General features: G+C 45.2%; 1 protein-coding gene across 1 annotated transcript in view; it reads left to right on the top strand.

The window, feature by feature from the left end:
- The first annotated feature begins 11176 nt into the window (after positions 1-11176).
- The window catches only part of DHX8 (DEAH-box helicase 8), a 31406-nt gene continuing 20008 nt past the window's right edge, over positions 11177-22574 (top strand). The window contains exons 1-9 of the mRNA XM_059147960.1: positions 11177-11397; positions 16731-16816; positions 17763-17835; positions 18266-18351; positions 19210-19319; positions 19708-20073; positions 20555-20699; positions 20796-20999; positions 21635-21722. Coding sequence (XP_059003943.1) covers positions 11250-11397; positions 16731-16816; positions 17763-17835; positions 18266-18351; positions 19210-19319; positions 19708-20073; positions 20555-20699; positions 20796-20999; positions 21635-21722 — 1306 coding nt within the window. The 5' untranslated portion in view covers positions 11177-11249. The remainder of the gene's footprint in view (positions 11398-16730; positions 16817-17762; positions 17836-18265; positions 18352-19209; positions 19320-19707; positions 20074-20554; positions 20700-20795; positions 21000-21634; positions 21723-22574) is intronic.

Here is a 22574-nt window from a genome sequence, read left to right as displayed (position 1 = left end):
CATCCTGCCCCTAGATCTAGCTAGTACTGGGGGCTGGAAAATAATGAGACAAACCAGGAACTCTTTAATGTATTAATACAAAGAAATTTGGTGATACGCAGTATTTACTTTCACATACCAAAAGTATGCAAAGCAGTTACTTAAAAAAAAAAATTATTTCCCAGGCAAGACCTAAATTCTGGAATTCAGTATTTAATTAAATAATACCTTTTAAAATGGTGAATGAAATTGTGTATTAAAAAATGCAAACTGGGATGCTTGGGTGGCTCAGTTGGTTAAGCCGCTGCCTTCGGCTTAGGTCATGATCCCATGATCCCATGATCCTGGGATCAAGTCCCAAATTGGGCTCCTTGCTCCATGGGAAGCCTGCTTCTTCCTCTGCCTTGCCTGCCATTCTGCCTGCCTGTACTCTATCTCTCTGACAAATAAATAAATAAAATCTTTGAAAAAAAAATGCAAACTGATCTGAAACGTATTATTACAGAATGGGCGAAAAGACAAAAAGCATGGTGTAGTAGACTTCAAAGAACATAACTGAATGTGAAGTCTTTCTGTTTTATGTAAACCAGGTTTAAAATTCATAAAGGGAAGGGCAAAACATAGAAAATGATAAGGAATAGCTTTTTTATGAATCAGCAATTTTAAATTATAATAAACAAGTATATTGCTAATACGGATTATTATATTCAAATTTTATAATTTACAAGAGTATGTGTCATTAATCAATCTTTCTATTATATTCACAGAAATAGCTAGGTGAGACCCAAAGAGGATCTTCCCTTGTGCTCTGGAGGAAGAAATTGCCGGAGTGATAGTAACATGAGCCCTGTCTCCTAAGTGGCCAGGGGAAGAGTTTCTTGATCACAAACTCAGATGGAATTTACACATAGCTGTGAATGACTAGTCCAGCCCAAGGCAACGGGGGCAAATGGCTTTTAGAAAGAGTTGGAGGATATAGTTCAAGGCTTAAACCAGCCATGCTCAGATCTGCTTCTGAAAAGCAGAGAAAATTGGAAGCCCCATCATCTGAGGCCTGGCCAAATGGTCCTGTTTCCCATATCTTGCAGTCCCTACTTACCTCCTCGGGCTGTGATGATAACCACTAGAGCATTTAGCCACATGCTTACATAGATACTCAATGGATATTGATTCTTTTTCTATAGCTCAAAAATCTAAAAAAAAAAAAAAAAAAAAAAAAATATCATGGGCACATAAACAAGATGGGCTACAGACATTCAATTGTAAAACTAGGCCATATAGTTCAAATAGTGACTATGGTATCTTCTGATTTGCTTAAAAGTGGCCCAGAGGACCCCATGATGATTCTTAATTTCAAAAATATCTCAGTATTCTAAATACTTCCTGGCCCTCCAGTCTGGGCCTTTTTTCTCCAGTTACCAGTTGCATAAAGATCACTTGACTCAGCTTAGGTGAAAAGGCAGGCTTAAGCATGTTGGGGGGAAGAGTCACATTTACTCCATGAAAATACATAAAATGCTCATATTGTATCTTGTATTAGATAGAGACATGGGTATAATTACAGTACACAGTATGCCAAAGGCTCAAAATGGCAGAACACTTATTTAAATTGTAGTTTAGAATTTCTCAAACCACTACCCTTTCCTAAGAAGCCCGTGTCCTCATGACGTTGTCAGCCCCATTAAAAAAAAAACAACAACAGGAAGTTGTCTGTCATCTGAATGTGCAGTCTCCATCATCTAGCAAAACACTTCTAACTAGACGTGTGGCTTTGGGCAAAGCTGCTTGAGCCCTTCAACTTGAGGAACATTTTTGTGCCTACCACAGGGAAGGCTTCGGGATGGATTTCTGTGGGATGACTCAGACGTGCCCTTAAGATTTGGAGCCTGAGTAACTTGGAGAATAGGGATGCCTTTTAAGCCGCACCAGGGAAAATAGCAGGATGGTTAGTGGGGAGCTTAGACATACAAAGTTAAGGATCTTAGTTGGGTCCCCAGCTGCCGCTCCCAATAGGTAACTAATATGTGGGCTCAGAACTTGGGAAAGTTGCAGCGGCTGGAGACAGAGCTGAGAATTTCTGGAAGTGATAGTTGAACTTGACTGACTCTTTATTTTTTTTTTTTAAAGATTTTATTTATTTATTTGACAGAGAGAAATGACAAGTAGATGGATAGGCAGGCAGAGAGAGAGAGAGAGAGAGAGAGAGAGGGAAGCAGGCTCCCTGCTGAGCAGAGAGCCCGATGCGGGACTCGATCCCAGGACCCTGAGATCATGACCTGAGCCAAAGGCAGCGGCTTAACCCACTGAGCCACCCAGGCGCCCCAAGACTGACTCTTTATTAATGAGGTTGTAGGTTCAGCTGATTTAATAGTGACACCCACATAATGGTACCTTAAACCAGACAGAAGTGTATTTCAATTTTTGTTTTTTTGCAAGATTTTATTTTCAAGTAATCTCTATGCCCACCATAGTGTTCCAACTCACAACACCGAGATCAAGAGTTGTATACTCAAGAGTGGCCAGCCGGTCTCCCTGGAAGTATATTTCTTTCTCCGTTACATAACAGTTCAGGAGTAAGCCGTCTTGGGCTTGTATAGTGGCTCTGGGAGGTCAAAGACTTAAGGTCCTTCGGTCATTTTGCTTCAACGACCCCAGAGTCATGACCTTGTTCATATGGTCCAAGATGACTCACTCAATACCACCACATCTGCACATCCAGTCAGTGGGAAGGGGGGAAAGTGGGAAACAGACAGGAGCCGAAAGTACTGTAGGACCAGAGCCCCAGTCTTTAGCGAGACATGGCTGCCACAAGGAAGGTCACATTTCTTGTCTTCCTTGAAGGTAATTGGTTAAGGGGAGGTGAGCAAAAGACTTGTGAGCAACTTCTAGGTCTACTCTGTAAACATGTTTTGAATATGAATATGTCCTTCCCTACTGAGTCAGAGGGCAGTGCTGAGAAGGCCACGTTAAGGAGGGTCTCCTTAAGGAAGGTTTTTACAATGCTACCCACAGGTCAAGGAGGATGGGAACTGAGGACATTAGGGCAGTGGCTCTTAACCAGACTGATTTTGCTCCCCAGGGGATATTTGGCAATTTTTGGAGACTTTTTTTTTTTTTTTTAAAGATTGTATGTATGTATGTATGTATTTATTTATTTTTTAAGATTTTATTTATTTATTTGACAGAGATCACAGGTAGGCGGAGAGGCATGCAGAGAGAGAGGAGGAAGCAGGCTCCCCACAGAGCAGAGATCCCGATGTGGGGCTCGATCCCAGGACTCTGGGATCACGACCTGAGCCAAAGGCAGAGGCTTTAACCCACTGAGCCCCTGTATTTATTTATTTGACAGCAAAAAAGAGAAAGAGAGAGTACAAGCAGGGGGAGAGGGAGAAGCAGGCTCTCCACTGAGCAGGGTGCCCAATGCAGGGTTCAAACTCAGGACCTCAGGATCGTGATCTCATCTGAAGGCAGAATCTTAACCGCTGAGCCGCCCTCATGCTCCTTTGGAGACATTTTTGACATTTGTGACTGCTGGGGGCGGGGGATGCTATTGGCATCTACTAGGCAGAGGCCAGGGGTGCTGCCAACCACCCTACAATGCAGAGGAAAACCCCTAAAAACAGGTGATCTGACCCTACATGTCAGTAGTGCTGAGATTGAGAAACCTTGCATTTGGGGATTAGGGGAGTGGTTCCCAAACTTTGCTGCAAAGTAGACTCGTCTGGGACCTTTTCCAAGTCCTGATGCTCCTGTCACACTCAGACCAATTAACTCAGTATCTCAGAGTGAGTTTGATTACATTATTTCTTAAATCCCTTCCAACTCGAACATTTCACGAGTAATACAAATGATTGAATACTGCCTTTTTTTTTTTTTTTTTAAATTATTTATTGGGGTGGGTGGCTCAGTCGGTTAAGCATCTGGCTTCAACTCAGGTCGTGACCCCAGGGTTCTGGGATCCAGCCCTATGTTGAGTCTGCTTCTCTCTCTCTCTGTTTTCCTGCACCTGCTCTCTCACTTGCCCTCTCTTTCTCAAATAAATAAGTAAAATTTTTAAAAATTCTTAAAAAATGATTTTATCTTTTTTGAGAGAGGGAGAGAGAGAGAGCACGAGTGAAGTGAGAGGTAGAAGGAGAAGCAGAGTCTCTGACGAGCAGGGAGACCGATGTGGGGCTCAGTCCCTGGACTCTGGGATTGTGCCCTGAGCTGAACCGAAGGCAGATTAGCTGACTGAGCCACCCAGGTGCCCCTGAATACTGCATTTATGATTTTATTTATTTATTTGACAGAGAGCTAGACAGAGCCAGAGAGCACAAGTGGAGGGAATGGCAGAGGGAGAGGGAGAAGCTGGCTCTGCACTGAGCAGGGAGCCCGACCCAGGGTTTGATCTCACGATGCTGGACTCATGACCTGAGCTGAAGGCAGATGCTTAACCATCTGAGCCACCCAGGCACCCCTGGACTTTTTTTTTTTTCCTTAAGTATGCTCCAGACCCAGCATGAAGCCCAACACAGTGCTTGAACTCATGACCCTGAGACCAACACCTGAACTGTGATCAAGAGTCAGACACCCAGGCGTGCCTGGGTGGCTCAGCGGTTTCAGCCTCTGCCTTCTGCTCAGGTCATGGTCTCAGGGTCTTGGGATCGAGACCTGCATCGGGCTCTCTGTCAGTGGGGAGCCTGCTCCCTCCCCACCCTGCTCTCTCTCTGCTGCTCTGCCTACTTGTGATCTCTTTCTCTGTCAAATTAATAAATAAAATTAAAAAAACAACAACAACAGTCAGATGCCCAACTGACTGAGCCACCCAGGTGCCCCACTTACACCAATCTCTGAGTGTGGGCTGTGGAAATTAGGGAAGATCAGTCTTCCTGGGTCATGTAAAGGCAAGTATATAACTAGGGAGAAAAAAATGTCTTTGCCCCACACATACCCCCCTTCCCTCTCTCAGCCCAGTTTGCAACAAAAGAGGGTAAAATAGCCATCCGGGAACAAAGAACTTGGAAAGGTGGACCCCCAGGCTTGCGTTTACAAGAGGACCAGGGGCACTAAAGAGGCACAGAGGGGACGCTTGTTAGAACCTGTGATCATTATTGGACCAGGCAGGGGCCCCTGAACTTTGCCTCCTTCTGCTGAGCCCTGAAAGCAGGAGCTGGGCTCTCTAATTGCCACATATGCTGGTTTTATTGGGTGGCTCAGCTGGGTGGAGTGAACTCCAGGAAGGGACACATTCATTTTTAGTTACCTCACCAGATTGCTAATTTTCACTCTGGAGGCATAAATCACCATAATTGTTGTAAACCCAAAATGGAGGGGCAGCTCTTCTGGGCATGGGGGGTGGGGCGGGGGCGGGCAGGAGCAGCAGCTCCTGTTACCACCAAAGCTCTGTTCCTTGCGGCTCAGGGCCTGGAGAGCCGGAGAAGACGTCTTGTGTGGCTCTGCGGGGCACTCCAGATTTTGGATGGAGGCCATCCTGGAAACTCATCTTCCTTCTGTTGGGGGAAGAAGCGGAGTTTCCAGAGGACCAGTCCCTTTTGATTTAGTGGCAAGAAGATGACCCCAGATCTTTGGTCCGCGACTAACTGGACGGCTGTTGACATGCTTGGTTTGCAAATGGAACATCGTCCCTCTTTTATTTCTGGTCTCTTCCCATCAACACACTTCTTGGTTGGGCTTATTTTTTTGCATCTCTCCTGAGGAAAGCCTTAAAAGTTCCCAAAGAATTACCTCGAATAGAAACCAGAGGCTACACAAATCACTAGAGGAAAAAGAAGTCAAATGTATCTTGTCACTTTGTTGCCCATGCTTGCAATATTGACTTCTAAAAAATTTGTTTTTTAAAGAAAACCAACCTAGGGGCGCCTGGCTGGCTCAGTCGGAAGAGCATGTAACTTTTAATCTCCAGGTCATGAGTTCAAACCCCATGCTGGACGTAGAGATTACTAAAAAATAAATAAATACACTTAAAAAAGATAAACTTAAATCAAGTTTAAGAAGCAGGGTCATTTAAAGGATGATTAACTCATAATAAATATGTGAAAATTCCTTACTATTCTCACAGAAGATGAGGAAGTGGAAAGTGGAGATGGGAGAATAATTTTTTTTTTTTAAAGATTTTATTTATTTGTTTGACAGAGAGACAGAGATCACAAGTAGGCAGAAAGGGGGAAGCAGGCTCCCTGGTGAGCAGAGAGCCTGACATGGGGTTTAATCCTAGGACCCTGAGATCATGACCAGAGCTGAAGGCAGAGGCTCAACCCACTGAGCCACCTAGGCGCCCATATTTTTTTTTTTTTTTTAACAAAGTTCATCTTGAAAGCATGTCTGGGGGCGCCTGGGTGGCTCAGTGGGTTAAGCCGCTGCCTTCGGCTCAGGTCATGATCTCAGGGTCCTGGGATCGAGTCCCGCATCGGGCTCTCTGCTCGGCAGGGAGCCTGCTTCCCTCTCTCTCTCTCTCTGCCTGCCTCTCCATCTACTTGTGATTTCTCTCTGTCAAATAAATAAATAAAATCTTTAAAAAAAAAAAAAAAAGAAAGAAAGCATGTCTGGGTGTCTGATTTCTTTTCCCCTTTTTTCCTGGTATTTTTAAGATGGCCCTGAAAGTGAGGAAGGAGGAAACTTGATTGTGACCCCAAAAAGAGGCCCTGTTGAGGAGGAATGTGTTTTTTAAATTATTTTTAAAGATTTTATTTTATTTATTTATTTGAGAGAGAATGAGAGAGAAAGAGAGCATGAGAGGGAAGAGGTCAGAGGGAGAAGCAGATTCCCTGCCAAGCAGGGAACCCAATGCAGGCCTCGATCCTGGGACTCCAGGATCATGACCTGAGCCAAAGGCAGTCGCCCAACCAACCGAGCCACCTAGGCGCCCCATGGGAGGAATGTTTTTTGCCTAATACTATAAAGCTTTGGAGAATTTGCAGCCCAAACATCCATTATTACTTATGGTAGGTTGTTGGCCTAACAGGAGAGGGAATTTTACGTCAGGGACATTTAGGGCAAAATCGAGGCTGTGCCTGGGTTTAAAAAGATAAGGCTGACAAATAATGGATTGCAACTGGAGAAACTGTCCTATGAGATGGCCCTGGCCCTGGTCTGTCCCCTCCCCTCCTCCAGCTGCCCCCAGATGACAGGGGGCAGCCCTGCTTTGTTTTTTGTCTTCCAATCACCTGCCCTCATGTTTAGGCAGCAGAGAGAGCAGAATTAATAAACACAGCTCTGCCTCCAGCCACCAGTGCAGTATTTATAGTTTTCTAATTCTTCCTTAACAGCTTCCCACCACCTCTCAGATCCCTAAGTGTCCTTTTCAGAACTTACCAAAGTGCCCGGGTCCAAAGTAGATGTTCCATAGGAGTTTGATGAATTCATTCAGATTTGGAGAAGAAGTGGGGGAAAAGTCAAAGAAGTATTTTTAACTGCTTCATTGTCTCTGGGGCCCTGCCCCTATCAGGGAGGACCTCAGATGAAAGGATTGAGGGCATCTTTGTCAACGTCTCTAGGTTGGGTCAGGGCTCCAGTGGAGCACTGAAGGAGGTCCCATTTTTTCTAAAGTTCCTGTCATTAATAACAATCATAGCCGAGGGGCGCCTGGGTGGCTCAGTGGATTAAGCCGCTGCTGCCTTCGGCTCAGGTCATGATCTCAGTGTGGATCGAGCCCCGCATCTGGCTCTCTGCTCGGCATCGGCATCGGGCTCTCTGCTCGGCGGGGAGCCTGCTTCCCCTTCTCTCTCTGCCTGGCTCTCTGCCTACTTGTGATCTCTCTCTTCAAATAAATAAATAAAATCTTTTTTTTTTTTTTTTTTAATTTATTTATTTATTTGACAGAGAGAAATCACAAGCAGGCAGAGAGGCAGGCAGAGAGAGAGGAGGAAGCAGGCTCCCTGCTGAGCAGAGAGCCCGATGCGGGCCTCGATCCCAGGACCCTGAGATCATGACCTGAGCTGAAGGCAGCGGCCTAACCCACTGAGCCACCCAGGCGCCCAATAAATAAAATCTTAAAAAAAAAAAAAAAAAAAAAAAAAAAAAACAATCATAGCCGAGTGGCAGTTATATACTTAGAAGCAAATCTTTCTCGGGGTGCCTGGGTGGCTCAGTGGGTTGGGCTGCTGCCTTGGGCTCAGGTCATGATCTCAGGGTCCTGGGATCGAGTCCCGCATCGGGCTCTCTGCTCAGCGGGGAGCCTGCTTCCTCCTCTCTCTCTCTGCCTGCCTCTCTGCCTACTTGTGATCTCTCTCTGTCAAATAAATAAATAAAATCTTAAAAAAAAAAAAAAAAAAAGAAGCAAATCTTTCTGATTTTTGCCTTCCAGGGCAGAGGTGTTTCCCCCAAGAGCTGAGATTCCCCCCAACAGAAAAAGCTAGGCCTGTCTTGGCTGCAGCAATTCCTTCTTGTTTTGGTGGCGGGAAGTCTTGTGATTTTTCTCACCAACTTCTCTGAGGATGCCACCTTTTGGCTACACACACTTGGGTGATTTCTGCCACCCCCCATCCAATCTAGGGTTGCAAAGAGCTTCAGTACTTTCTTCTCTGCTTCCTACCTTCCCCAACTTCTTACCAGAATGCCAGCAGCTGTGACTAGTCTCTGAGACAGAATAGAAATAATGGGGGGATTGTGGTTAGGGCCGAACACATATATCAGTCTAGGAATAGGCATCAAAGCGAAGTCCTTGTTACTACAAAGAGGATGGTGGGAAATCATTTCTTACCCATAATGGGTGGTAGTGTGGGTGGTGATGAGGCCTAGGGTATTTGTTTTATTTTTTAATTTTTTTAAGATTTTTATTTATTTATTTATTTATTTATTTGACAGAGAGAGATCACAGTAGGAGAGAGGAAGGGAAGAGATCACAGAGAGAGAGGAAGGGAAGCAAGCCCCCTGCTGAGCAGAGAGCCCGATGTGGGACTCGATCCCAGGACCCTAAGATCATGACCTGAGCCGAAGGCAGCGGCTTAACCCACTGAGCCACCCAGGCGCCCCTAGGGTATTTGTTTTAATGTATTTTTTGGTGAAGGTAAATTATTTACTGCAAACTGTCAATGGCTGTGTTGTAAGGGCCACATGGAAGCTGTCCAAGGAAAGCAATATAGTTATAATGGGCAATTAGAAGTATCTGATATATTTAATAAAGTATTATATTATTATAATATTACTAACATAATATTATATATATATTAACCAAAGGGCAATAGGAATATATTCATTTTTGGACTGCATTTGATTCAGTGTCTCTTAGGGGAGAAGAGGATTTCATGGGCATCTGCATTTGGGCTGTCAAGTTATCCATTATCTTTGCTTTTCTTTCTTTTCCTTTGGCTTAAAAAAATTCCTTGGTGTTACAGGAAATATGTGTATTGTGTAACAAACTTGCACTCTTGAAAACATGTATATGTAAATAAAATTTGGTAAGTTTTGCTGTTAATATTTACTACTGAGATGCGTGTTCAATAATTTCCAAATAATCCTAAGAGTGCTTAAAGTTAAACTTTATTTTTAAAATTTTTTTGAGAGAGAGAGCATGTGGGGGTGCAGGCAGAGGGAGAGAGAGAGAATCTTTTTAAAAATTATTTTATTTTATTTATGTATTTATTATTTATTTATGTATTTGAGAGAGAGAGGGAGAGAGCACGAACAGGGGTGAGCAGTAGGCCTCCCACCTAGCAGGAACACCCCCCCCCCCCAACTAGAGGCTTGATCCCAGGATACTGGGATCAAGACCCAAGGTGAAGGCAGGCACTTAACCAACTGAGCCACCCAGGCTCCTCATCTCTAAGAGATCTTACAGTATTTACTGCTACTACTACTACTACTACCACCGACTACTACCCACTGTGGTTCTATATCCCTTTCCCCCACAGCGCTTTGCAGACAAAACAAACTCCATGTTCCCCCCTCCTTCCAGGTAAATAAAGCAGAATATAAATTTAAAATTTCTAAAGGCAGAGAAAGGAAGTCAAATGGGTTAAGTCCCTAAACTGGCAAGTTGAGCACATTGACTGGAGAGCAGGATCTTCCTTTCCATTCACTAGGAAAAAGAATCCGAGCAGTACTGATTCCTTAGGAACCTGGAAACACGGAGCTTTTGGAGTCAGTGAGAGCTATTGCTCCTGGTTTTCTGTGTCATTTTTTCAGTCCGTGGTGAGATGTTGGAGGGACAGAGTCCAAAGGTGCAGCACTGTAATGTAGCCTGAAGCTAAAAACAAAAGGGTCTGACATCCTCCCTTTTGCTTGATTGGAGGGTCACTCACGCCAGGGTGCCTTCATTTCGTTATGCGTTACACAGAGCAGTGCGGTGTGGGAGAATCCTTACTTCACCTTAGGATTGTTGCAAAGGAAAACGGAGACCAGAAATACAAGTTGGGAGACCCGAGCTTATGACCTTAGGTTCACAGCACGGCTGCTATCTGGGGGGCACAAGTTCTGAGGGTACTGGAAGGGGAATATTCGGAGTTGAGAAGTGGTTTTCACAAGACAGCCGGGTGGCTCTCTGGGGTCTCAGACTGAGGGGACCTGTACCTGACAGATGAATTTGACACTGACCATTATCTCACCCTCAGGCTTAGAGTAACTGGTATTCGTAGTGTGTTTACTATGTGTCAGACTCCTTGCACAATTGTCTTAGTTATCACCTGAGCCCATTTACAGCAACATTATCCCATTTTATAGATAAGAAAACGCAATCCCCAAAGATTAATTTGCCCAGTGTCACTTAGATTAGCGGAAGTGTCAGTTTCCTTATCTGTAAAATGAATTAATAACAGAATTAGACTATCGCCTAGTGGTTTGTTACAGAATCGCTCAAGATAGTAGTCACGAGCCATGAAGAGGTAAAGCTCCGGGGATAGAAGGAACCGCTATAAAGCAAGTTTTGCCTTTTCTAGGCTTGAATTCGGGTTCCTTTTTCAAAGCGCAGGCGCAGGCGCGCAGGAGGCGTTATGGTCGTAACTTCCCGACGCCCTTTGCGCAGGTTACGGTCGCCCTCTGCCGACGTCAAGTGGGAGAGCGCTGAGAGCGAGCGTTTCTGGGCCTGAGAGCCGCCTGAGAAGCTCGCTGGCCTGTAGAGGGCGCTGCCGGCGTACAGAGTAACCCACTTGGCCGTCCCTTCCTTAAGCACTTCCTGTCTGATCTCTATGATTCGTAGGCTGCGTCACGGGAAATTCCATTCGTTTTCAATTTACTGTAAACAAAAGGGACGTGCGCCGACCCGGAAGTGAATACCGGAGCAGGCCGGGAGTAGCTCTGAAGGCCGGCTGTAAAGCTGGGCGGCGGCGGCCTTAGCCATGGCGGTGGCTGTGGCCCTGGCGGGAGCCGTAACCACCACAGAACTAGGCCCCGCGGAAGAACTCGCCAAACTCGAGTATCTGTCTTTAGTGTCCAAAGTTTGCACCGAGCTGGACAATCACCTGGGGATTAATGACAAGGATCTGGGTAAGTCGGAGGAGGCCCCCGCGGCCTCTGGGCTTGGGTCGAGGGAAGCGGAAGGAGAAATGGGGTTGATGGGCTGAGTACCTGTGTTTCTGTGAGTCTCTTTCCCTCTCTGTCGCAGATACTTGGGCCCAGGGAAGCAGCGGCCTTATCCCCCGCTTGAGAACCCTCCAGGCTGAGGTGTTAAGGAGACCATTGCCCAGAGCTATCAGTGAAACCCCGAGCGGTTATCGCTCCTGCTCCCTGCTCCCTCCCCAGCCCCAGCCTTAGTTAATTAAACAGCGTTAACAACAGCAGCAGCAGCAGCCGCTTCGTAATGATGATAATGATGGCCGACCTTTATTGACAGGGCAGATATTATGCACAGGGCTTTACTTACATTATCTTACTTGGTCTTCACACGACCGTGTCAGATAGTATTTGTTTTTCCATTAAGAAAACAAGGGTCTTGGGCTCCCGGATGATTCAGTCGGTTAAGCGTCTGCCTTCGGCTCAGGCAGGTCATGTTCCCAGGGACCTGGGATCAAGCCCCTGTGTGGTGCTCCGTGCTCACCTGCGTCTCCCCCTCCCACTATCTGCCGCTCCCCCTGCCTGTGCGCTCTCTTGCTCTCTCTGTCAAGTAAATAAATACAAACGTAAAAGAAACCCCCAAAACCTAAGGGTCGAGTAATTAAGTGATCCCCCTCAAAGTTACATATCAAGTGTTAGCCTAATCTGGAATCCCAAGTCTTTCGAAGTCTCCCTTTAACTGTTCTCAACCACTTATTAGGCGTTTACGGATAGAATGTACCAAAAGGTGGAACTGAAAAAGGCCGGGGGCCTAGAGCTAAGGCCACAGGCAGGTGGAGTCCTTATGAAAGCAAAGGGAGGAAGGGATCAAAAGCGTCAGTGGAGGTGTTTACCTTTGATAGGTACAGGGATGCTTGATCCATTTTAATAGGAAGGAGGACAGAGAATGTGGTTGTAGATGCAGATAGGTTTAGGGACTGGTGGTAGGAAGATGAGGGAGAGACTTCCATTTAATTGTTCTCTTTTCTAAATGAAGATGAAGCCATCAACTGAAGAGATGGAGGGGAAAGGGCATGTGACAAAAGGGGTCAGGGAGGTTAGATGTGTGATCTTGATTAAGATACCTAATGTCTCTGAAGCTGTTTTCCTCATCTGTGAAATGGGGACGGTAAGGTGTTTTTTCCGGGGTTATCATGTGACACCTAGGAAGATACGTTGCTGCCAGTTTGTTTTAGTTCACCTTTTTTCTTGCTTCCCAGTCAAGATAAGCTTGTCCTGTATCATTTGTCTTCATTCTCCCTCTCTTTTAGATGGTAATGAATGACACTCTTGTAGTTTGCTCTCTGGGTTGTCTGTTCCTTCAGCAAACATTTAATGAGCCAGTGTTAAATCGTTTTGATGTTAACCTCATTATGTACAAAAATAGAATGAGGTATAAACGCCATAATTTTCTAGCCTATATATGACTGAAGACTCCATTTAATCTGCAGGTAGACTACAATTTTTTTTTTCTGTTTGTAATTCTGACACCATTTTTTTATTTATTAAAAATATTTAAGTAATCTCTGTGGCCAGCATGGGGCTTGGACTCACGAACCTGAGATCAGGGGTCGCACCCTCTTCCAAATGAGCCAGCGAGGGCTCCCTGACGCCATTTGTAATGTGTGTTTTTTCCAGGACTGCTAAGCAGTTCTGTGACACTGGGTGGTAATCCTACATTGAACTGAGTTTTGATGCTGTCTGCCTGGAGATAGCATCAGATCCCACAGGTTATGGACTCAGACCTACAAGACTGCCCCACCCCAAACTTCAAATACCATTTGCAAGGTCAGGTTGTCAACTTGTGCCCACCAAGTCACTATATATAGATCAGAGGTTCCAATGACCCCCCTCCTTGGGTTTGATTAATTTGCTAGGGCGACTCCTAGAGAGAAGCATTTTACTTACTACTTTATTATAAAAGGATATAACTCAGGGATAACCAGATAAAAGAGATGTGTAGAGCATGTATATGGGAAAGGTTGACCAGTGTCCATGCTCTCTAAGTGCCCACTGTCCTCAAATCTCCATGTGTTCACGTTGCTATAAGCTCTCCAAACCCAGTCCTTTTGGGTGTTTGTGGAGGATTTATTATAATAGGCATAATTGAAAATAAAAAGACATAATTGATTAAATTGTTGGCCATTGGTAAACGAACTCAATCTCCAGCCTCTCCCCTCTCCAGAGGTCAGAGGTGGGACTGCAAGTTCCAGTCGGTAAACACATGGTTGGTTTCCCAGGCAGCTCCTCACCCTTTTTGAGGAGCTTTCCTAAAGTCATCTCCTTAATGTAACAAAAGACTTGTTTCACTCTCCACACCTCTGAAATTCCAAGGGCTTTTAGGAGTGCTGTGCTGGGAAAGGTGATGGAGACCAAACATATATTTCTTCTTATAAATCTCAATATCGCAGTGTTGTACACAGAATTATAAAACCAGTAACATTAAAGTTACTAAAGTTGGAAAAAATGAGATAGTATTGTTCATTTGAAACTAAATTGCCAGAGTGGGTTTAATATCTAAAAGGTGTATATTTGCTGCTCGTTTTTTTTTCTTTTTAAAGATTTTTATTTATGTATTAGAGAGCATAAGAGGAGAGAGGTCAGTGGGAGAAGCAGATTCCCTGCTGAGCAGGGAGCCCGATGTGGGACTTGATCCCGGGACTCCAGGATCATGACCTGAGCTGAAGGCAGTTGTTTAACCAACTGAGCCACCCAGGCGCCCCTATATTTGCTACTCTTACATTTAAAAAAATTTTTTTTTCTAAAGATTTTATTTATTTGACAGAGATCACAAATAGGCAGAGAGGCAGGCAGAGAGAGAGGAAGGGAAACAGGCTCCCCACTGAGCAGAGAGCCCGAGGGGGCTTGATCCCGGGACCCTGGGATCATGACCTAAGGGGAAAGCAGAGGCTTTAACTCACTGAGCCACCCTATTTGCTACTCTTATGTTTATTTATTGACTTGATTCTTTTGATTTTGGTTTTAATGTATTTTTTTTTTTTTTAAGGGAGATGGTGGGGGAGGGACAGTGGAAGAGGGAGAGAAGTAGGCAGAGAGGCAGGCAGAAAGAGAGAGAGAGGAGCAAGCAGGCTCCCTGCCGAGCAGAGAGCCCGATGTGGGCTCTATCCCCAGGACCCTGGGATCATGACCTGAGCGGAAGGCAGAGGCTTTAACCCACTGAGCCACCCAGGTGCCCCAGGAGAGAGAGAATCTTAAGCGGCCTCCATGTTCAACTGGGAGCCTGATGCAGGGCTTGATCTTACCACCCTGATAGCATGACCTGAGCTGAAAGCTAAGAGTCAGATGGTTAACGGAATGAGCCACCCAAGCACCCTGATGTACTATTACTTAAATCAGTTTCATTATTTTTCCTGTTTTCAGGACAGAGAGACAGCCAGAGAGGAGCACAAGTAGGGGGAGTGGGAGAGGGAGAAACAGGCTTCCTGCAGAGCAGGGAGCTCCACGCGGAGCTTGATTCCAGGACCCCGGGATCATGACCTGAGCTGAAGGCAGATGCTTAATGACTGAGCCCCCCCCAGGCGCTCCAGCACCGACTTGTTTTTAATCACTAATTCATCTTTGAGATGCCTGGCTAAGTCATTTGGTAGAGCATGTGACTCGATCTCCAGGTCGTGAATTTGAGCCCCACATTGGGTGTAGAACTCACTTTAAAAAAAAAAAAAAATTCTGGGTGCCTGGGTGGTTCAGTCCTTAAGTGTCAGCCTTCAGCTCAGGTCGTGATCCCAGAGTCCTGGGATCCAGCCCCGAGGGAAGCCTGCTTCTCCCTCTCCCCCTCCCCCTGCTTCTGATCACTCTCTCTCTCTCTTTCAAAAATCAATATATCTTGGGGCACCTGGGTGGCTCAGTGGGTTAAGCCTCTGCCTTCAGCTCAGGTCATGATCTCAGGGTCCTGGGATTGAGCCCCACATTGGGCTCTCTGCTCAGCGGGGAGCCTGCTTCCTCCTGCCTCTCTGCCTACCTATCATCTCTCTCTCTCTCTCTGTCAAATAAATAAAAAATTTTAAAAAAAATCAATATATCTTAAAAAATTCTGACTCACTAGTTCATCTTTGATTGTTGACTTAATTTAATGATGTAATTTTGAAAATTAAGAAAAAGCCCCTGATTAATGACAGCCGCAGTGTGAATGTGCTGCTGATTGCTTCGGAGTAGTCTCTCGAGCACTGCGTGCCCAGCACCACGTGACTGACTTCTCTCTCCACATTTCTCTGCGGAATGTGGACCCAGAAGTCAGGTTGCTTCGGTTCCACTCTGGCTCCACCAGTTATTGTAGGGTAGGTCAGCATCTCAAACCCTTAGCCTCCTCATCTGAAAAAAAAAGGCGGGGGGACAATAATGGCATCTGCCAATGGGGGCTGTTGTGAGACATGGGGATAACTCTGGTGAAGCACTTAGCATAGTGCTTTCTGGGCACAACAGGGCGGTCACAAAGCCTTGACCATTGACATTGTTATGTGTAAGCTCTGTCCCTGTACTCTGATGGCATTTGGCTTTTACTTAATGGCATCAAAAAGGTAAAGGCATAGAAATGCCAGCTCGGAAATGGTATGAGAGCACTAGTTTATGCTAGTTATCCAGATCTCCCATGCTATGATTGTTACGTTTTAGCTTTAAAATCCAGATGAAACCATTACCGCTTTCCTGTGGGGTTTACAGCGTGAATGTTACTATCTCAGTCCCTCAAAAAATGCACTTTGCTCCCGAAAGCCTCTTACTTAATAACTATCTCTAATATTAGAAATTTCCAACACTGGGCAGGTTTGTAGAGAAAAATCTGGGGGGCAAGTGAGTCTTTGATCAACTTGGAGATTGTATCACCCAGCAGCCGCCTGGCTGGCGTAGATGGATTGGGTCTGACCTTCCTGAAACTGTAGAAAGCTTCCTACTGTGTGCTTCCATGGGGGGAGATGGGAGGGGGGAAGGAGGGCTTTTGCTTTTGGGTACAGTCACCTCTGGAGTCTCTATGGCAATGTGGTCAGCTACTAGTCTTGTGAGAAGAGTGTGATGATCTGGGGGAGGAGAAATTTTCTCGCTTTGGTGCGTGAAGGGCCTGGCGAGCCATTCTGTAGTAATATCTTTGCATTTCTGAAAATGAACTGGAACATACCTGGATAATCTTGGTACTCTAAATTCTCTTTACTCTCACTGGATGGCGCTCTCTGGTTTTTATGACTCTTGGATAGGCTAATTGGTTTGGCTTTTAATGTACTTGAAAGTGATTTTTTACTGGTCTCCATTCCAGTTTTAATCCCTTTTCTCCTTTGCAGCTGAATTTGTGATCAGTCTCGCTGAGAAGAATACCACTTTTGATACTTTTAAGGCTTCCCTGGTCAAAAATGGCGCTGAATTCACGGTATGTGTATCTAGGGACCCTTGTTTTATTTTAATGTCACTACTGAAATTTTGATAGGATTTCACATAGGATTTCGGTGGAGAAAGGAGATAATTTGTACATACCAATCAAAGAAAGCCGTAAATGTGTAATGTTTTCATACCGCACGGCAGCGGTGATATAACCGGATTTCCTGTGATGCCTTTCTAGGAAAGTGGGGCAGGATTTCCATCATTAAGTCTTTATGAGTGTTTATAGTCTTGTTCTATGAATCCGAAGTCAAAAGCAAAAGAGTCTAGGTTTTGGAAGTAATTCTGAACAGTGGAAAATAAAAATGGTTGAATGGAACTGAATTACTTTTCCCCCCAAAGAGTCCTAAATATCAGCTTTCTCTGAAGCCACTTTGCTAGGTTCATGCCCGTCATATAGATACTCTGTGCTTTGTTTGTTCCAGCTAGCTCCGTTCAGGTGTACAACCAGTTTTTCTTTCTTTTTTTTTTTTAAGATGTGTTTTTTTATTTTTTTATTTTTTTTTTAAAGATTTTATTTATTAATTTGACAGAGAAAGATCACAAGTAGGCAGAGAGAGAGAGGGAAGCAGGCTCCCCGCTGAGCGGAGAGGCCAATGCGGGACTCGATCCCAGGACCCCAAGATCACGACCTGAGCTGAAGGCAGCGGCTTAACCCACTGAGCCACCCAGGCGCCCCAAGATGTGTTTTTTTTTAGAGAGGGTGAGAGAGAGTGCATGTGTGTGGGGGGCGGAGTGGCAGAAGGAGAGAAAATCTTAAGCTCAAGTTGAGCATGGAGCCAGACATGGAGCTCAATCTCATGACCTTGAGACCATGACCTACGCTGAAACCAGGAGTCAGACACTCAACTGACAGTTGCCACCTAAGTGCCCCTAAAACTAGTGGTTTTAAGCACTAATTCAGGGGCTGATAATTTTTGTTCTGTTTCTTTTCAAAGGATTCTCTTATTAGTAACTTGCTGCGCCTCATACAAACCATGCGGCCTCCAACAAAGCCTTCTACTAGCAAAGGTGAGTAGAGTGTCTGACTGTGCTTAGCTTCCAGAACGCTGTAGAGCGTGAGCATCCTGTAAATTGTGTTCTTTTCCCTTGTGGCAGCTCTTGAGCCATGTTCACAGTCTAGTAACATTTCCCAGATGACGTAAAATTAAACTCAGACATAACTAATCAAATGAATTCTTATGTATCTCTTTCCCCACCCTCACACCCTACCACATGCCCAGATAGTTTGTTGAGGGTTTTGTCATCAGTGTTATTATTAGGAAATCAGATTATGTTTATATTAATGTACATGAGTTACATGTAGAAAGAAAAATGCCATGTTCGGTTTTTAGTTTGATGCAAATCTGATATTGAGGTTCTTTGTTAAAAATATTAAATCTGTCTTTCTCTTTTTCTTTTTCTATACTTTTAACTCCTCGATGCTCTTTGATGAAACAAGATCCAGTTGTTAAACCCAAAACCGGAAAAGAAAAGCTGAAGGAACTCTTCCCAGTCCTTTGCCAGCCAGACAACCCTTCTGTCCGGGTACTGATACTATTTTGAGAATGTCTGCTAAACTGTGGTGTTTCCTCCATCCCTGTCCCTTTGCTTTTTGTCTCATTAGTTCCTAGTTTTAAGTTTGTGTTCCTTGTAATATATTTTTCAAATTGAAAGTGTTGGTCAACTCCCTGAATGTGCACTATGCCTAGAATAGTGTTCCAGTTCAGAGAATGATGTTTGAGGGAAATGGGATTGACAGTTGTGGGGAGGCAGTGATTAGGGATATGAAATAAGTATGGAATAGCTTAAGGTTCTAGAACATATACTGATATGTGAAATTAGATTTTTTTTGCTCTATTACATGTTAGAAGTGTTTTTGTTTTTATTTATTTTTTTGAAGATTTTGTTTATTTCTTTGAAAGAGATTGAGAGAGAGTGTGCAAGAGTGCACAAGCAGGGGGAGGGGCAGAAGGAGAGGAGAAGCAGACTCTCTACTGAGCAGGGAGCCTGATTCGATTTGGGGCTTGATCCCAGGACCCTGAGATCGTGACCTGAGCTGAGAAGCAGAGAGTTAACTGACTGAGGCACCCAGGAGCCCCCTTAACATCTATTTTCTATTTATAGTAATACCTTGGATGCTTTTGCAGGAGGGGTGGTAGCTAATTGCCCTCTGTAGGCTAGGCTTGTATGAAAGAGAAAGGGAATTTGCCAAACGTAGCAGTGATTTCCAAGAGCCTCTGCTCATTCCTTCTGCTGGAAATCACCACCTGCCTCTCCTCTGCTTCCCTCTGCATAAAGTGGTCAGTGATGTAGGGGCTGGAGTGATGTAGAGGGATCTGGAGTGCGGATGTTCACGATTTTCTCCCCCTCTCCTCCTAACTTCACCGGCCGCGGCTGTTACAGACCATGCTGGATGAGGATGACGTGAAAGTCGCTGTGGATGTGCTGAAGGAACTAGAGGCCTTAATGCCCAGTGCTGCGGGCCCGGACAAGCAGCGAGATGCCGAGCACCGGTTCGTTCTTAGTGTCTTAGCCTTTGGAGGTTTAGGATATCGTGATAGTTGAATTTCTTGGATCTGCTAAGCAGAATTTTGGGCAAGTTTACAGAATCTAGACCGGCCATGTCCCACATTGTTAGATCTCCTTCATTGCTCCCTGCAAAGAGTATTTACACAGCGAATGCTAAGTCATTCATAAGGTAGAAGTCTGGGTTGAAGGAGGCTGAATATGTTTGTGACCTCCTCTTTTATTGGCCTGCAGGGGTGTCACAGAGAAACTCTAATTCAGTTCAGCACTCAGTAGGCACTTGATGTATGCAGCACTGTGCTGGGTGCTTTGGGATGCAGAGACATGAAATTGGGCTGGTTTCTTTTTTCAAACAGGTGTTTGTTGATTTGTTAGGGACAAGACGAAGAAGAAGAAGCGGAGCCGGAGCCGCGACCGGGACCGAGAACGGGACCGAGATCGGGAGCGAGACAGAGACCGTGATAGAGACCACAAAAGGAGACACCGGTCCCGCTCCCGGTCACGTTCCAGGACCCGGGAAAGGAATAAAGGGAAGTCTAGGTATCGGTCCAGGAGCAGAAGTCAGAGTCCCCCCAAAGATAGGAAGGACCGGGACAAGTATGGGGAGAGGAATCTGGACAGATGGCGGGATAAGCATGTGGACCGTCCTCCCCCAGAAGAGCCTGCCATCGGAGACATTTACAATGGCAAAGTTACCAGCATCATGCAGTTTGGATGCTTTGTGCAGCTGGAGGGATTAAGGTAATGGCCGGTACTCTTCTTTCACACCTGTGATGTGCAGAATTTCTCTTATCACTGGGGATTTTCACATTCTAAAAAGTTATGATTAATGTTGCTTTAATGAAGTCAACTATATTAGGTTGTTAGAATTTGACTTTTTTTTTTTTTTTTTTTTTAAGATTTTATTTATTTGAGAGAGAGTGCATGGGGCTGGCGGGGTTAGCAGAGGGAGAGGGACAAACAGACTCCATGCTCAGTGTTGAGCCTGATGTGGGGCTTGATCTCATAACCATAAGATCACAACCCTTAGTGGAATTGAAGAGGTCAGACACTTAAACTGACTGAGCCACCCAGGTGCCCCACTATTTTATTTTTTGACCACCTTCTTGGTATTTTCAAGTTTTGGAGTTTAAGACCATTTCCTTTTGTTGAGTTTCAACAATAAATCTGTTGGGGTAAAGGTATTTTAGGCATTCTCCAGATGTGTGTGACTCTCCCTTAGGAAGCGGTGGGAAGGCCTGGTGCACATCTCTGAGCTCCGGCGAGAAGGCCGTGTGGCCAATGTGGCAGATGTGGTGAGCAAAGGCCAGAGGGTGAAGGTCAAAGTACTGTCCTTCACTGGGACCAAGACCAGTCTGAGCATGAAGGTAGGTGAGATACCCAGTCAGTTTCTACATCTCATGGCCAGGGAAACATAAGAGGACAGAGAATGAGTGAGTTCCCTTTTTTTGTATGTGTTTTAGGATGTGGATCAAGAGACTGGAGAAGATCTAAACCCCAATCGACGACGGAATCTTGTTGGGGAGACCAATGAGGAGACTTCAATGAGGAATCCAGACAGACCAACTCACCTCTCCCTCGTCAGTGCCCCTGAAGTAGAGGATGATTCACTGGAGCGCAAACGCCTTACCCGCATTTCTGACCCGGAGAAGTGGGAGATCAAACAGGTTGGGGCCATTTGCCTTTATGGCCACAGAGTTATTCTGCATGTTACGGTAGTTAGGAGGACGGACCCTGGAGCCCAGTGGCCCAGGGTGACTTCTGGGCACTTACTAACTGTGCGATTTTGAGCCAAGCTACTTGACTTCTTTGTGCCTCAGTGCCCTCATCTGTGAAACAGGGTAGTGGTGGCGTTGTGGGGGTTAAATGAGTCTGTAGAAGTGGAGCGCTTAGGTTCTTGTTTTCACCATTCGTCAGTGTATGTCAGCGCCATGGGATGCCAGGCCCTGAGTAGATGCTAGGGCTACAGAGATGGATGTATCATGGTTCCTTACCCTTGAGGAACTCAAAGTCCAGATGGAAACATCATTGTCACAGATGGATGTTATGTAACGGGGAATGTGCACAGGGCTGTGCTGGGAAAAGCAGGGAGGGAGCAGGTTACACTTCCTGGGGGTGAGACTCTTGAGCCCTCCTTAGGCACTGCCCAGGGGTGTGATAGATGGTGTTTGAGGCCCCACAGTCCTGGGTCAGAAGGGACAAAAAAACCCAGGCTTCCTATGGGAACTTCTGTGTTAACTCCTACGAAGGAAGAGTTGTGATCCTAGTGGGTTACAGACATTGCCTTCTGTCCTTGCATTAGATGATTGCTGCCAATGTGCTTTCCAAAGAAGAGTTTCCGGACTTCGATGAAGAGACTGGCATTCTTCCTAAAGTGGATGATGAAGAAGGTAACTGGCTGCTTGGATTGAGCAGGATCATGGATCTGGAAAGACAGTGGGCAAGTTGAGCCGTTGGATGGGGGGCTTAGATGTTGTTTAACCTTCATCTACGTCTAAGGAGTGACTTAGCTCGTATTTTCCTTAGGTCTTACCACTCCTTATCTCTGAGAACCAGGGTGGTTCTCATCCCTGCATCCCCCCCAGGATGGAAGCAGAAAATGCATTTTTCTGATAGACATTTATATATTGTACTTTTTGGTAATGATACTTTTTTTTTTCTTTTAAAGATTTAATTTATTTATTTGACAGAGAGATCACAGGTAGGGAGAGAAGCAGGCAGAGAGAGAGGAGGAAGCAGGCTCCCTACTGAGCAGAGAGCCTGATGCGGGGCTCGATCCCAGGACCCTGGGATCATGACCCGAGCCGAAGGCAGAGGCTTTAACCCACTGAGCCACCCAGGTGCCCCGATGATACTTTTTTAAAAAAAGATTTTATTTATTTTAGAGAGGGAGTGAAGAGCGGATCCGTACCAAGCAAGTTGGGGGAGGGGCAGAGGGAGAGGGAGAGAGAGGATCTAAGGCAGACCTGCTGAGCACAGAGATTGAGACCAACTCGGGGCTCAATCTCATGACCTGAAATCATGACTTGGACCAAAACCAAGAGTTAGACACAACCAATTGAGCTACCCAGCACCTCTGTGACACGTGTTCAGGCTATAAAAAGTTGTATTTTGGGTAGTAAATTTCATCTGATAGTCTTAGTAATTGTTCTGAAAATTGTGGGTCCAATTAGACTACCTCTGAGTTGCCATGGAAATAACTTTCAACTCAGCTTATTAACAGTTTTTTTAAAAATTGTGAA

The sequence above is a fragment of the Mustela lutreola genome, chromosome 15 (assembly GCF_030435805.1).
Source record: "Mustela lutreola isolate mMusLut2 chromosome 15, mMusLut2.pri, whole genome shotgun sequence".
NCBI classification, from domain to species: domain Eukaryota; kingdom Metazoa; phylum Chordata; class Mammalia; order Carnivora; family Mustelidae; genus Mustela; species Mustela lutreola.
This window is presented reverse-complemented; position numbering and strand designations above follow the sequence as displayed.